The following is a 14,418-nucleotide window of genomic DNA, read 5'->3' as shown; positions in this document are numbered from 1 at the left end:
TTTCAATTCTAGGTTGTAATCTTACATCATGTATCCCATACCAATAGAGAAAGGAAAAAGAAACACTTTGTGTAAAGGGAAAAGGACAATAGAGGGAAATATCTGGTTCTTTAAAAATACAATGAAATGTGGTGGAGATGTGTAAATAATGTATGAAAATTTAATTGATTTATGAAGGTTTTATTTACATGATTTAATTTAAAAATGAAATTTAATAATAATAAGAAGGGAAAATATATAACACATCCTCCAAATGAACTAACATAGCAAGAGCAACAAATTACGATGTCACGGGTTGTTGTGTGTGGCTGAGGGAGAGTATGAAGACGAGAGAGAAACAAATTGGATAAGTGAGAAAGGTGGATTAGGGTTAGGCACGAGTTTCTGGTTTTTTTTTTTTTTTTCAATTGGGGTAATAAGGATGACAAAAATGTTGGAGTGAGAGAGATGAAAGAGAAAGGGTTGAGAGGAATGAGGGAGGTGAGTAAGGGTTTGGGGGTTTCTTTTTTTTTTTTTAGTTTTGAGAATGAAAATTATTTAAATATCCTTAACCTTAAAACTTAGAATCCATGATAAACGAGGGTATTTTTGTCTACTATAATCCGGTACACATTATTAAAACGTAGCAACTGAAAAACAGGCGTACGCGTATTAACAAACCCATATATATATATATATTTCATTACATGTCACATACAAAAATAATATAATATATAATTAAAATTTAAATAAATATTTAAGATAACCTCTTAAAATAAGATAGAATAAAAAAATATACCATCTAATAGTAATAAAATTATCATAATCAACAATGATAACATATTAAATTATAAATATTATAAAATTAATAGAAACACTCGTTTCTCACTTTCAAATATCGTTGAGATAATATTGATAATAGATTAAACTGATAAATTTGATAAAATATATGGTTAGAAATATTAATCATCCTCGCAATTAATGAGATTAAATTGAATAATAGGACAAATATTTATTTAATGTATTCAGATTCAATAAAAAATATATTAATAAAATACTAAATCCGTGATAAATAAAAATCACAAAAATTATTTATCTGACGAAAGATTTAATGGGCATACAGGTAAAATAAATTGCAAAATCCATTAATATACAAATTCAATTAAAGAAATTTTGTAAAAATATTAAATTGACCAAAAAGATAAATTATCCATTTATCATACTCAGAGTAAATAAATAATTAAAATTAAACAGTACATAATGAAAAAATAGTTAGAAATATTTATTTATTGTTTGTTTGAATCAAAACATGATATTTATAAAATTAAATCGACAAATAAGATAATATAGACAGTGAAACACAATAACATAAAATAATATATTAATTTATCATCAATAAAATAAATGTAATAGAATATCAATTGGTAAAGAAAAAAAGTACACAAAAAATATTTATTTATTATATTCACACTTAAAAACATGACATTGATATAGATCAACGTGGTAAATGGAGTTAAAATATATTACATTATCTATTTATTATTTTTAGAACTAATAAGATAAATATTATAAATCAGATTAATATGGTAAATAAGATTAAATAGATATCGATATCTATTATTTTGGCTAATGATATCCATATAGAATTTATATCTTTTCACATCTTTACTCGTTTTAAAATAAACCATTAATTTACTTTTAAATCAAATAATATTTTTTTTATGTTTGTCAAAGTAATATTCATATCTTTTATTATTTTTAAAAAGAATTTATCTTTTTTTAACTATCACACTTATAATTATTATATTAGATAAGATAAAATAAAACTATAATCATTTAAAGATATTTAATATATATTTATTATATTTGATTGATATACAAAATATTTCGTACAAATCTTCTAAATCTTTTATATATATAACTCACAATTAGTCATATTTCATTATTCACTATCATACAATTTTTTATTTTGAATCTCAACATCAAGTAAACGTGACAACTTCAAAATTGATGAAGAAGACACAATCCAACAAGAGACAATGCCATGAAAGTCACGAGTATGCTCATTCAATTGGAATGGAAGAATCAGTTCAGAGAGATAACAAAAGACAATGCACTGAACATGACAAATCTACATTTTTTCCAATCAAATTACTTCCCACAGACTTATTGCTTCATGTGATTGCAAAGGTAAGTTCTGAATCTTGCCTTGATCATTACAACATGAAAGTATGTTGTAGAGATTTTTTGCATGCCACAAAAGACAATTATATGTGGCAACAAATTTCTTTAGAAAAGTTTTCATTGATTTCATGGTCATGTAAAGACAAAGCAAGGGCATTTGATATTTTTATGCAAAGTTGTAAGGAAGGTGGAAATATTGAAGCTTCGTTCAGAGAAGGATTAAGAGAAATAATTAGATACAAGGGAAATATTGAAAAAGGCATTAATGACTTGAAAATGGCTGCCAAAAATGGTTATCTTGAAGCAAAATATGTATACGGTTTGATCTTATTATGTTCATATGACAGTGATTTAAGAAAAGAAGGGATTGAGTATATGCAATTTTTGATAAATGTCAAGTGTCTTGTAAAGTGTAGAAATAAGGTAGTATCTTTGTTGGGTAACATATGGAGAAAACCTTTTGGAACACTGGTGCGCAATCCAACTCGTTTGTGTTCTGAGAGACAATGCAATGGTTGGAATACGAAGAAGTGTTATGTTTGGAAAATAATGGATGATGAAGATGACGAGGATAATATTAAGAACTCATGTGAAAATTGTAGGTTAGATTTCGAGTTAGACTTTTTTTATAATATTTTATTTCATTCTATTTAGTTTTAGTTATCATCCAACCATGCAAATTATTAATTTTTTGTAATTGAGTATTTGTAACATTTTGTTTTACAATCTATAAATACTTCTTTGTAATATTTTTATTTTGAATAAAGGTGTGAATTTGTTTTTGATTTATTAATTTTTGTCTGTTGAGGAGTTATTTTTTTAATGTAATTAAATGTCGCATTTGAATTAATAAATATATCGGAGTAATTTAAAAAAACAGAAAACCATTTTAATTTTCTTGACCGAATTATGGAATTGGAGAATGAAGTAAGATTTAGAGAATGATTTTTATTCAAATTTCTAAAAGAAAAAAACTGAGAAATACTAATTCTTCGTTAAAACATTTTTTTCCTGAAATAATAATTCTTAGTTAAAACATTTTCATATATTATTTTACATTGTTTAAAGTGGTAATGACAGATTTTTATAAAAAAAATGATAAATTATATTTAGATTTACAAGGTGTAAAAATGTGAAAATGAATTTTGGAATGAATTGGATTCAAAAACCTTACACCAGCCAAAATTTTGGAGCAATGAAATGTGATTTTGAATTTTTATTAGGATAATTATTATCATTATGATTAGTATTACTATTACATTATTATTATTATTATTCACCATTCCGAAAACAATATTTTTCAGATTCAAAAATATTTTCCAAAACATTAAATCCAAATGAATATTTTGAAGATATAAAAATATCTTTCAAACACTCCATTTCAAATATAATTTTTAATATATTTTAATGAATATTTAAAATGTATTTTCAAATCTATAATTACATTCTAAAGTATTCAGTTTGAAAAACATTTTTATATTTGAGATTAGATGCTCCAAAAGAAATCACCAAATTTAGTGGAATATTCAATATAAAATGTTTTTTTATACTTTTTGAATTGAATATTCTGAAAAATATTTTTCGTATTCAAAAATGTCTTCAAGCATCCAATCCAAAAAATACTAAAACAAAAGTTCGAGAATTATAGATTTGCAAGAAAAAAAATAGAGCTCAGAAAGAAACACCCTAATCTAAAAGGCAAGAAAAACTGCCGCAGCCCAAGCAGCAGAAACCTTTTGTATTGACAATTTTCGAAGGAATCAATATCCTTGCAGTCTCGATTTAAAACCAAAATTAACCGTGTTTGAAAATAACTAATTATGGTAGAGATTATACCTATTAACAAATCCGTAACTTCAGATATTCTAAACATGTAACAACGACGAAACTCGGACAAAAAATAATACATCTATATAATGAACAAAACACCCTAAGTTACATTCCGCTTCCCAGCAAACGTAGTTCTAATTCCAGAAATGTATGGGGAAGAAGGCGTTTGCATCGCGATTCCCACTTTGATAAATATCTATATATTTTTCAAAGAGTGATTGGGTCAAAGCGTACCTGCATAAAAACCAAGCCAGAATTTACCTAAGGAGGGCAATGTAGCAGTGACATGCGCAACAGTATGAAAAAAATAAAAACCAACAAGGATGACACTTACTAATTGATACAAATGATCACAAGAAGCTTTCTATGTTAAGTTCAACAAAGGAGCATGGATCAGGAATGTCGAAGTTGTTGAGTACCTGAAAGTATATATAAAAAACACAATTAATAGTTGTACTATATATGACTCCAAAATATTTCCTTCTGAAAGAATAATATCACTGTATGGAAAAACATAGGTAGAAAACATGATCAGGTCAACAGATAAATTTATTGCCAGTAGAAACAATCAATCGACAAAAAAATTATGCAGTACTTAATTTCCATTCGCGCATCCCAAAATACCCATATTATATATACCTTCACTACCTAAAAAATATATTACCAAAATTTATAAAAAAAAGGAATTGCAGATTATATACTAACAATTGGACATACAACTACAAAAGACGATACATAATTTTAGCGATTACAAGTACCTCGGGATGAACAATGCCAAAAGTGCCAGCATGCTTTCCCTTGTAAATGATTCTAGCTTGTCGACCGGCAAGAAACTCGGGTTCCTTCAATGGGAAAATGAGTCATACATAAATTATCTTAAGCACAATAAATATCGCAAAAATAGGACACACAAAAAAAAGCAACTCCTATGCAATGTTATTCACTTACATCTGACCGCTCAATATAATAACCCGACTTATCACCAGGTGAAACAAAGGGAACACCGTTCTTTTCCATTACTCTGTCGACCAATCCGTGAATTATCTGCATATAATTGGATATATATATATATATATATATATATATATATATATATATATATATATATATATATTGAAATACAGTCATCCCATTTATTTTTACCGTGTCTGGGAATAATAGATTGTAAGTGAAAAGCAGTAATTTATTTTAGACATGATTTTTTGTTGAAAATATAGCTACTTTAAATTCTAAGCAGTACCGGAGTTCTAGTCAATCAAGTAATAATTGGGGTAAAATACAAAACATTTAATAACTTGTATTGAAAGACCAAACAACCAAATGAAGCGTCATATACCTCAAATCCGGCATTAGCACCACAGTACAGAGCACCAAGTTGGCGAAGATTTTTTGCACCAACATCTCTAGTATCATCCAGAAGTGCTACATCACCCACTTCAAAAATCTGAAACACATTTAAGATAGATACGTATTCTTACAAACTTGCAACACAAAAGAAAAACAAAAATAGAAATGTATACATTAAAGGAAGAGTAAACAATAATTTTGAAAGTTTGAATCTTCAAAAGACACTACCATGCCTTGAAATATTTTTGAATGAAAATCACTAAAAGTTGCACAAGCTAATTAATTATTAAATCAACAATTGTCTCTGGCGCCTAAAAGGAAGTTTTAAACAAAAGGTAATTGGATGCGTGTTATAACATCATGGCAGGGTACAGTACAAAAAACAATTTTACAGTTTTTGGAGGATGAAATCAAAGTCAAATGACTTAATAAAGGCCCTATTATTCAATAATGACAAAGGAAGACAGACCGAGTGGGAAAAGACTCAAATTCAAGGGATGAGACAGTTTAAGTGGCTGCTGCTTACACACTTTCTGCAGCAGTCCATATGAAGGGTTTATAAGCCACTGAAGATGTGCCCAGACACCGCAAAATCGTCTTTGTTCCAACTTCCAAGTGCGCTTTTTACGTTTACTTTTCCTTTTATTTGCAGCTTTTATTTACATTACAAGCCGGGTTAACACTTTCTTTACCGTTTTCCGATTATGTATGTCATTTATTGTTGTTTTCTTTAAAACTGATATCACAAATACAAAAGATTAATTTCTCTAAATACATTCACATTAACAGCACATGCTCAATGTTAAAATAACATAATGATCTGGACAATAATTTACAATACAGAATAAAATGTAAGATTGAAATATATAACTAAATCAAAAACGGAAAATATGGTTGTAAAGATTTATGATAAAAAAAATCAAACACCCAAAGGAAGAACTGAAAATAATACCTTTATAGGCTTTGGATGATCCTTGTTGTGAGCAACAGTTTTCAAAATGCCAGGCATAAGACTAGTTCGCACAGCCTGAATACAGGTAAGATTTAAAAATTACAGTATATGAAAGCAAAAAACAAAGGAGAATAACAGTTCCGATGTTTCCAACTCAATATAGGGTACAAAAAAAAAGGAAAATAAAACAGTGATGTAATGAGAAAATATCATCAAAGATAAGGAGTAGGCTTTGTGAATTGATTTCTAGATGGCCAGCTGGATGCATCTGCATTGCTATCCTCTTGTATGCATACTGTAGCATGCCCTTATTTTCTAATTTCATTTATCTATAATTAGCATGATTAGTGTATCTATGTATAAGTTCCTCTTGCAATTAACCAAAAATAGGCATGTATAACAGTACCAAGATCATGAAAATAAAGAATGAATCAATAACATAATACATAAGTAAAGGCTATAAGAACTCAAAACTGTTTGCTGACAGGAAAGAATCATAAACCACCAACAAGAACTATGCAAAACAACTAAAGAAAGAAACAATGTGAAGAGGGGCCATATTAAGAGATCCTATATTTTCATTGCCATTGAATAAATAGAGTAATAAAGCTTAACAGTGTCAGAAAAGAGAGATAAAGTGTTTAAACCTCAAAGTCCGAAGATCTGGGGTTTCCAATGATAACTGCTCTAGATTTATCGTCTTTACGGTTAAGCATGGCAAAGTTTTCCTTTTTAGAGCAGAGTATAAATGTCAAGACCTCGGTAAACCCAATCAATGCAACCTGAAAAGAAGTTAGGAATAGTAGATTCAGAAGTTCGGGACTTCAAATAATTAACTGTAACCTTCATGAATATGTTATGCTATGGTAATTAATTCTATTGGATCAGCTTAATCAAAGATAACAAAATGATGATCAAGACATTTTATGGAAATTTACTCATGAAACATCAACCTTCTCCAATCACAAGAATAATATGTTCTTTTATTTTGTTTTATACCTCTTTTCGGATAAGGTCACTTATCTCGTTCAGTGGAAGTAGAGTCAGGGAACCAGCCAGCCTCTTTGAGCCCTTATTATCTGCTACAGCTTTATCCTTAATACTATTGAATCCATAAGCAATTGCGACATCCTATAGATAGAAAAAACCAAAAATAAAAAAGGCATGCCTTGTCAGTAAAACATACACACCACACACTAGATCCAATATACATTCAGGAATAAGAAAGTCTGTCATTATCCATACCTCCATGACATCACAAGGGTGAAGAACATCACTTCTTGTAGGAGGTACAGACACTATAAAGTTACACTGCTTTTTAGCAGACGTAGACTGCTTGGCATGCAATTGCATCCGATTTAAGAACTTAGTGACCTGAAGGAAGGTGGGAAGATTATGAACCAGTAAGTTCGACGATATTTGTTTCACTTGATATTGCTAATATGCGAGAGCACTGATCATGCACCAGAGACAAGGATCAGCAACATAAAGACTAACAAGATAAAAGTTAAGGAAATTTAACACAAACAAATGAGTAACCCAAACTAGAAGTAAAAAAAGTTTTCATAACATGTACAAAAAATAAATCCTTGAGATATATTAATATGGAAATTTACAATCACAATTAAAACTAAAAAGAGAAGAAAACAAGGCCAACAGTTTGTCTTGCTTGAGTTTTTTATATTCTAATGTGAATGTCTCAAATGAAACTGAAAAAAGATTAAGCTATCTTCTGAACATTAAAAAATAAAATATGGACAAAAAGTTATCTATAAAAAGAAATTTATGTCAAAATCTGTCAGAAAGCTTAACTTTTAATAATTCCTTATTTTTAACAAATTATTTAATCACTAGTTTTCTGTTTCAAAGCACACATTTACCAAATTTCACACCAAGATCAAGCACCAACCCAAATTGACGACAATGTTGACAGCACTTCTATTAGAACCGAGAATTCAAATAATTAAGGACCATCTCAACAAAATTATACATTCACAATCAGCAACTAGAAGCATCCGAAATTATTCTACATCATATAGTAAATATGTTAATAGCAAGTGCAGGAACATGTCTCTCAAACATGAAGCAGCAAAATAATTACCTCTTCTGCCTCCAAAGATACCCCAATCAATCCAGTAATGTAAGATAGAGAAACTTCCATATTGTAGACAGATAAATCAGGGTATATGTTTGACTTGCCATCAGAAGAAATCACTTCAACTGGTTCAATGACAAACTTGTCCGCACAATATTCTGAGAAGGCTGTTACCTGAGAAAATATGAAATAGTCTATCATCATCTAAAACAATTGCGTTGCTTACAAAATGCAATGGAAAAACATACAACAAACTCACTACCCTACCATTGTATTTAAAACAATCTTTGCCTTTGTCAGATCAGTAGCAGTACATTCAATAAACACATTCTTTGTCTCCAGAGTGATGGCTGAGTGAGCACCATTAATAATTGGGGGTAAAGATAACACAGTTCTGTCAAGATACTCAAGCATATTAATATAGTTTAATTCAACAACCGCAAGTAAGTAGAATATTGGAGCAAATTGATCAAGACTCAGCAGTTAGTTGTTCAGAAAATGCACAAACAGCAGAAATTTTACAAGGAGAAATTATTAAAAGAATACCAGCAAGTTAACCTGATTAAAGTTTAGTGGGAAACTGGGAATGCATCTCATTGAAGAAAACATGAAAGTTTTCATGTTTTCAGTTTATGCATCCATATAATTGTTAATGTGCATGTATGTGTTTGCATTGAATTCAATATATGTATATTTTATGCTCAAAACCTGTCAGTTTAATCTTTATAAACTAGAATCCAAACCAATAAGATATCAAAATATAACTTTGAGACAGCTGTCAAGTCCATCTTTTTTTTTCCTATGATGCCATAATCGTTATAGTTACCCTTAACCTTCTAGCCGAATTTATCCTCAGATTTGAGGGTGAGCACTGGCAGTTGGACAAACAGTATAGTTACTGCTTACCACCCCTACAAACAGCAATTTGGGGATAATCTACATGCATCTACACTCTCTGAACTGCTTACATGGTGGGCGCCTCACTAGTTTGCCATCCCCATGAAAAATGTGATATGGACCAGAAATATAATATGTATACATGATTTTTTTATTTTAATTATATTTATTAAATATATATTTTTAAAACTACCCATAATACTCTGAGTATACTACCCATAGAGTTCTACAAAACTCTAACAGCATAATGCAATGCAAATGACAGATAAATGATTTAGTCCCTATAGTGGTCCAAACGTTATCCATTGGTCCCTCTAAAATAATCTACTTTATTCACAAGAAAAATACCATTTTAATTCCTTTTAGTCCCTAATATTGTTAGAGACATAGAGACTAAAGAATATTAAAAAAGATATGTTTAACAACTAAATTCAATAATTTTTAAGCATAGGAACAAAAAAGGTAAAGTTCATTGAAGTATAGGGAGAAAATAAGTAATTTTACCAATATTAAATGCCAGGATAAATGAAAATAGCATCTCGGATGGCACTTTTTTGTAGCCTAACACAGATGAGAGCCAAGATTTCACATCTTTGAAAATCTAAATATAAGGATACTATGAAAACACAATACCTCTTACTGTCATATAATACAGGGAAGACAGGGGAATCCTCAATTATATGCAAGAATTTCTTTAGTTTCAAATCTGACTGTCAAACAAACCAACATGTATTCAGAAATGTAATAACTTCTAAGCCTTCTTCTACTGGGTTCCTAATAAATGTTTATAAATACAACAAGGAAAATATCACACAAAAAACTTACTTTGTAGAACTCCATCAACTCATCAGCCCTGAAGCTCCTTTCCTATCGTGCAAAGAGAAAAGGGGGAAAGAAGACAAAAGATAAGTTTGCCGGTTGACATAAAAAATTTGAAGTCCATCATATGATGTTATCTGTAGCGTAATAAATGTCACCTGCTTTAGTGGCGTAAAAGTTATACTTGAAGGTGGCAAAGCCTGGAAATTAAATATTAGCAAAGTTACCTTTACACATGATGTACAATAATTCGATATAATTAAATTACACAAGAAAATGGTCATCAGCTATTAAGGTCTCTCTTGTTAATTGGGTTTAGAAAAATTCAGAGACAATTTGGATAATAAACAGCAGAAAAAAACGTCAAGATTCACCGTGCTTCCTTTGGTACCAATAAGTTCTCAGTCAGAGCATACTAATATATCAGTGATGTAATCAATGAAGGTGGCCAGGAAGAAACTTCCTCTTCTAGTTAGCACTAAGCTGTAGGTCTCCTACTTCTTTAAACATAGTACCCAGATGTCTATCTCAATCCTAACGTTTGTATGTCATCTATCTATCCAAATTTCACATCATTATAAATTTCATGTTCTACAATTCAATGAAAGAAACCTCATAGGTGAAAGGACCCTCCAATTTATCCAGATCATGGGTTCCGATGGCAACAAGTGTTCTTCGCCTGTAAAATATAGAAAGGAATGCAATTATTTAACTGAAATTCATCCATAAAATTTAGGTATTTCGTGACATGAGATGACCAAAAGCACAATAAAGATAAACTAGTGGAGAAAAAAGAAGTACATAAAGTGTAAATAAAATTAAACCAATACCTACTATCACAAAGGAATTACCTATTTTTCTATCAAAATAGCAAAGTAAAAGATTCAAAATAAAATTTACAATATCATTGACTAAACTCGTCTGATAAAACAGACTTTTTTTATATCTTAAAATGTATGGAAGTAGTTCATCACAAACTTGGCAACAAGAAACACATTACTTGGACGCATTCAAATTTGAAACCTGTTCTAGTTAGACTTCAGAGACGAGTAGTATTCAGCCCAACATGAATAAAGAAGTAAGCAAATCACATTACCGACATATGTTTTGGTGAAGCTTGTCCTGGAGATCGATAAAGCTGTTGTATCTCGCTTTATCAAAAGTTACACCTCTTAATACAGCACATACAACAAATGGACGAACCACAGAAGTCTTCAATGATTCAAGAAAAAAGAAACATGTCATTTTCAACTTCGCAAAGAACCATTCTAACAAAAAACAAGCGTTGGAAGACTACCTCCGGCTTCACATGCATCTTCAGCATTTCATTCTTACTAATGTCAGATAGTTTATAATTGGGGATCTCCTGAATCTCACAGAAAACACGGAGGGCTTGAGCAAGCCCTTCAAGGCACAGGAGATCATATCTATGTGCAACAAGAAAGCAAAATTATAACAAATTTTGCGATAGGGAAATATATCTGACATAACGAGGTGACAAGCTGTAATACCATGCTTTAAAAAGTTATGAGCTTAGCAGCAAACATGTTATAAAATTCAGTAATTTGAGAATTGCAATGAGAAAACAGTGAACCACAGCACTCATTCTGACTTGTGTAACTTTTCTTATACAACATATAATCCTGCTAGCATTAATTCCTATTGAAAAATCAACATGTTTGAATTTTCTTGTCAATCTCCCACTGAAGTATAAAAACCCGGTTTCACAATGCAATAGAGTATGAATACCGGGTAAGAGAAAAAGATTATCAGGAAAAATCGACAAATTTATTAAATTACCCACACTAAACACTCCGTACAACCATACAAGTCAAAGAACCGACAGAGTAAAAAAAATGGATCGAAAACAAAATTCTCAACAGAATTAAAACATTTTCTTGAATCCTAAATGCAGCAAAAATAAAATATAAAAATGAAAGACGTCACAGCGGTGTACCTATTGGCGGGAACTTCGATCTTGTAGATAACTTCTTCGTCCTCATCAGCTTCTTCTTCATCCAAATGCTTTTCTTTCCTTACAATTGCCTTCTCCGTCGTCTGGTATAATCAGACTGAAGTCATCAGGTGATGTTTATAACACTTAAATTTATTATTAATATAAAAATGCAGTGGTCGAAGCTCCATGTTTAGATGATAACAATGACGGTGAAATGCTTACAACATCATCGAGCTCGATCCCGAAACGGAAGCACAAGTCCTCGAATTCCTCTTGCGCTGAATAAAGAAAGGCAACAACAAAATGGACGATTCAGTGGAGTCGAAGTGAAATTTGATAAATACGTTAACAGAGCAATTGAGAAATGGAAGCTCACTGTAAGTTCTTCCTAGAGCCGCAAACAGGCGATCCCGCCCCACGCTGACGGTAGGCATGGCGCCGTTTTGGTCTCGGAGTGAGTGAGTGCAACCACGACGGAGAAAGAAATGTTCGGAATCCCAAAACCTTTTCCTAGGTATTTAAATGGGCCGTTGCTTCTCTTTCAATCCATTACACAGGGCCGAGTTTCTTCCTCCACCTCTATTATTTCTTCTAGTCACCTCCATACACTTTAAAATTCCAAATTTGTTCATTTCACACCCAACTTTTTTATGATAAGAATATTTTAAATAAAATATATTTTATTATAAATAATAAACTTAAAAAAAATATTTTGTTGTGTGATTATTTTTCTCTTACTCTATTATGTACAAAAAAAATGTAAAATATCACATATAAACCGTCTCTTTATATTAAGTTTAGTTGTATTTTTTATTAAACTCTAATAGCCGATCTTGGTATCATGATGTTTGAGGAAATATAAGTTCAAATAGATTTTGTTACAAGAAGATGCATGTTCTTATGTGGTTTTGTTATATGCTTGGAGATGTCATTTGTTGTAACCTTTGCTAAATTATTAAAATTATTTTCTAAAGTGTGTAAATTTTATCTTGCAAGAGAGTGCTTTAAAATTTACATTGAAAACTACAAAAAAAAAATCTATAGACACGAGTAATCGCGGATAAAATCTATAGGGATAGTTATACTTGCGGATATTTATTATTCGCGAGTAATAGTATCGGGTATTTTAATATCTATTTCTAAATGAGTCGGGTACGGGTAGTATATATTTTCTAATTAAATTTAATTGAAAATAAAATAAAATAATATTTTATTAGATTAAATTTTAATTTATATTATATTGTATATATATTTTTTATAATTTTATTTAAATTTTATTTTAAAATACATAAAATATATTTTTTATTTTTATTTTTTGTAGGTATCCACAGATACTAGTGAGTTTTAAAATATTCATGAGTATTTTCTAAATTAATATCTGACAGGTAGCGGATAGAATTTTATTCGGTAGGTCGAGTTACCGGCAAACACTGTCTGTGTTCGACCTAATTTGTTGTCATCTATATGACAACCCAAATTAAAATACTTAGTTGTATATCCATATAATATTGTCTATTTATAACACATTTGAAGCTTTAAAATTATACTTTTAACAAAATTTGGTGATAGAATTTTTTTTTATCCCAGATAAACTTTTAAGCTAAGTCTCAACTATTTCAATCATTTGTTAACTTGATATTAGACCGTATCTTTAACATCCCTTGTTTCGTATTTTTGTTTTCAAAATTCTTTACTGTGTATTCTGTGTCAAGAATAAAATTTCCTAACTTTGTAACTAGTTTTCTATCTATTTCTTTATGAGTGCAACGTCTTAAAATTTAAATGTATGTCCACTTATAAACTATACACTCAAGTATAAGTTATAGAATAATAAAATTAAGATTGTTATAAAGAACATTAAAGTGAATATAAGTTAAGTTATTACCTTTTGTCATAGAGCTTATTCCTTAAAGCACATAAGAAATAAAATATGAACAATGTTAAATAATTATTTGTTTGTGACAGTGGGATCATATCCCAATTAAAAGACAAACACAATCATTATGTATTATTGATTAATATTATTAATTAAGAATGACAATACGAGACATATTTATCCACAATTGATTGCAATTATAAAATTTATATGTTACTCTGTCGAAAATATGTACATACCTATAAATATTTAAAAAGTATATTTTATAAAATTTTGAACTAAAATTATAAAATAAAATATAATGTATAATATAAATTATTTTAAATATAAATTAAAATTTAATTTTAATTAAACTTAACTCATTAATATATAAATTAATTTTAATTTTAATTAAATTTAACTTAATAAAATATAAATTACATTTTTATTTTAATTTGTTGTGAGTTATAGATACTTGTAAATACAAATGATATTTTACTCGA

At 29.5% G+C, this 14,418-nt stretch overlaps 1 protein-coding gene across 1 annotated transcript; it reads right to left on the bottom strand.

Moving 5' to 3' along the window:
* Positions 1 to 3,855: 3,855 nt before the first annotated feature.
* On the bottom strand, positions 3,856 to 12,573 carry LOC106768979 (phenylalanine--tRNA ligase beta subunit, cytoplasmic). Its single transcript, XM_014654402.2, has 20 exons — positions 12,437 to 12,573; positions 12,283 to 12,338; positions 12,061 to 12,161; positions 11,401 to 11,530; positions 11,200 to 11,315; positions 10,716 to 10,782; positions 10,262 to 10,303; positions 10,110 to 10,151; positions 9,918 to 9,994; positions 8,655 to 8,781; positions 8,394 to 8,561; positions 7,538 to 7,666; positions 7,292 to 7,423; positions 6,940 to 7,074; positions 6,293 to 6,367; positions 5,330 to 5,437; positions 4,942 to 5,037; positions 4,752 to 4,835; positions 4,328 to 4,412; positions 3,856 to 4,227 (listed from the first exon to the last, which is right to left on the bottom strand). The coding sequence occupies exons 1-19, from the start codon at positions 12,492 to 12,494 to the stop codon at positions 4,344 to 4,346; spliced, it is 1,812 nt and encodes a 603-aa protein (XP_014509888.1). The 5' UTR covers positions 12,495 to 12,573; the 3' UTR covers positions 3,856 to 4,227; positions 4,328 to 4,343.
* Positions 12,574 to 14,418: the final 1,845 nt, after the last annotated feature.

This window comes from Vigna radiata, chromosome 7 (genome assembly GCF_000741045.1).
Source record: "Vigna radiata var. radiata cultivar VC1973A chromosome 7, Vradiata_ver6, whole genome shotgun sequence".
In the NCBI taxonomy this organism is placed as follows: Eukaryota; Viridiplantae; Streptophyta; class Magnoliopsida; order Fabales; family Fabaceae; genus Vigna; species Vigna radiata.
The sequence above is the reverse complement of the archived record's forward strand: the minus strand, read 5'-3'. Positions and strand labels throughout refer to the sequence as shown.

What these genes read in the sequence shown, in the direction of transcription:
- LOC106768979 (XM_014654402.2), bottom strand. Translation starts at nt 12,494, where the DNA reads ATGCCTACCGTCAGCGTGGGGCGGGATCGCCTGTTTGCGGCTCTAGGA. An exon ending in AGGGTCCTTTCACCTATGAG is followed by an intron (nt 10,304 to 10,715) that starts GTTTCTTTCATT and finishes TTTAATTTCCAG; the next exon opens with GCTTTGCCACCTTCAAGTAT. An exon ending in ATCATCCAAAGCCTATAAAG is followed by an intron (nt 5,438 to 6,292) that starts GTATTATTTTCA and finishes AATGTGTTTCAG; the next exon opens with ATTTTTGAAGTGGGTGATGT.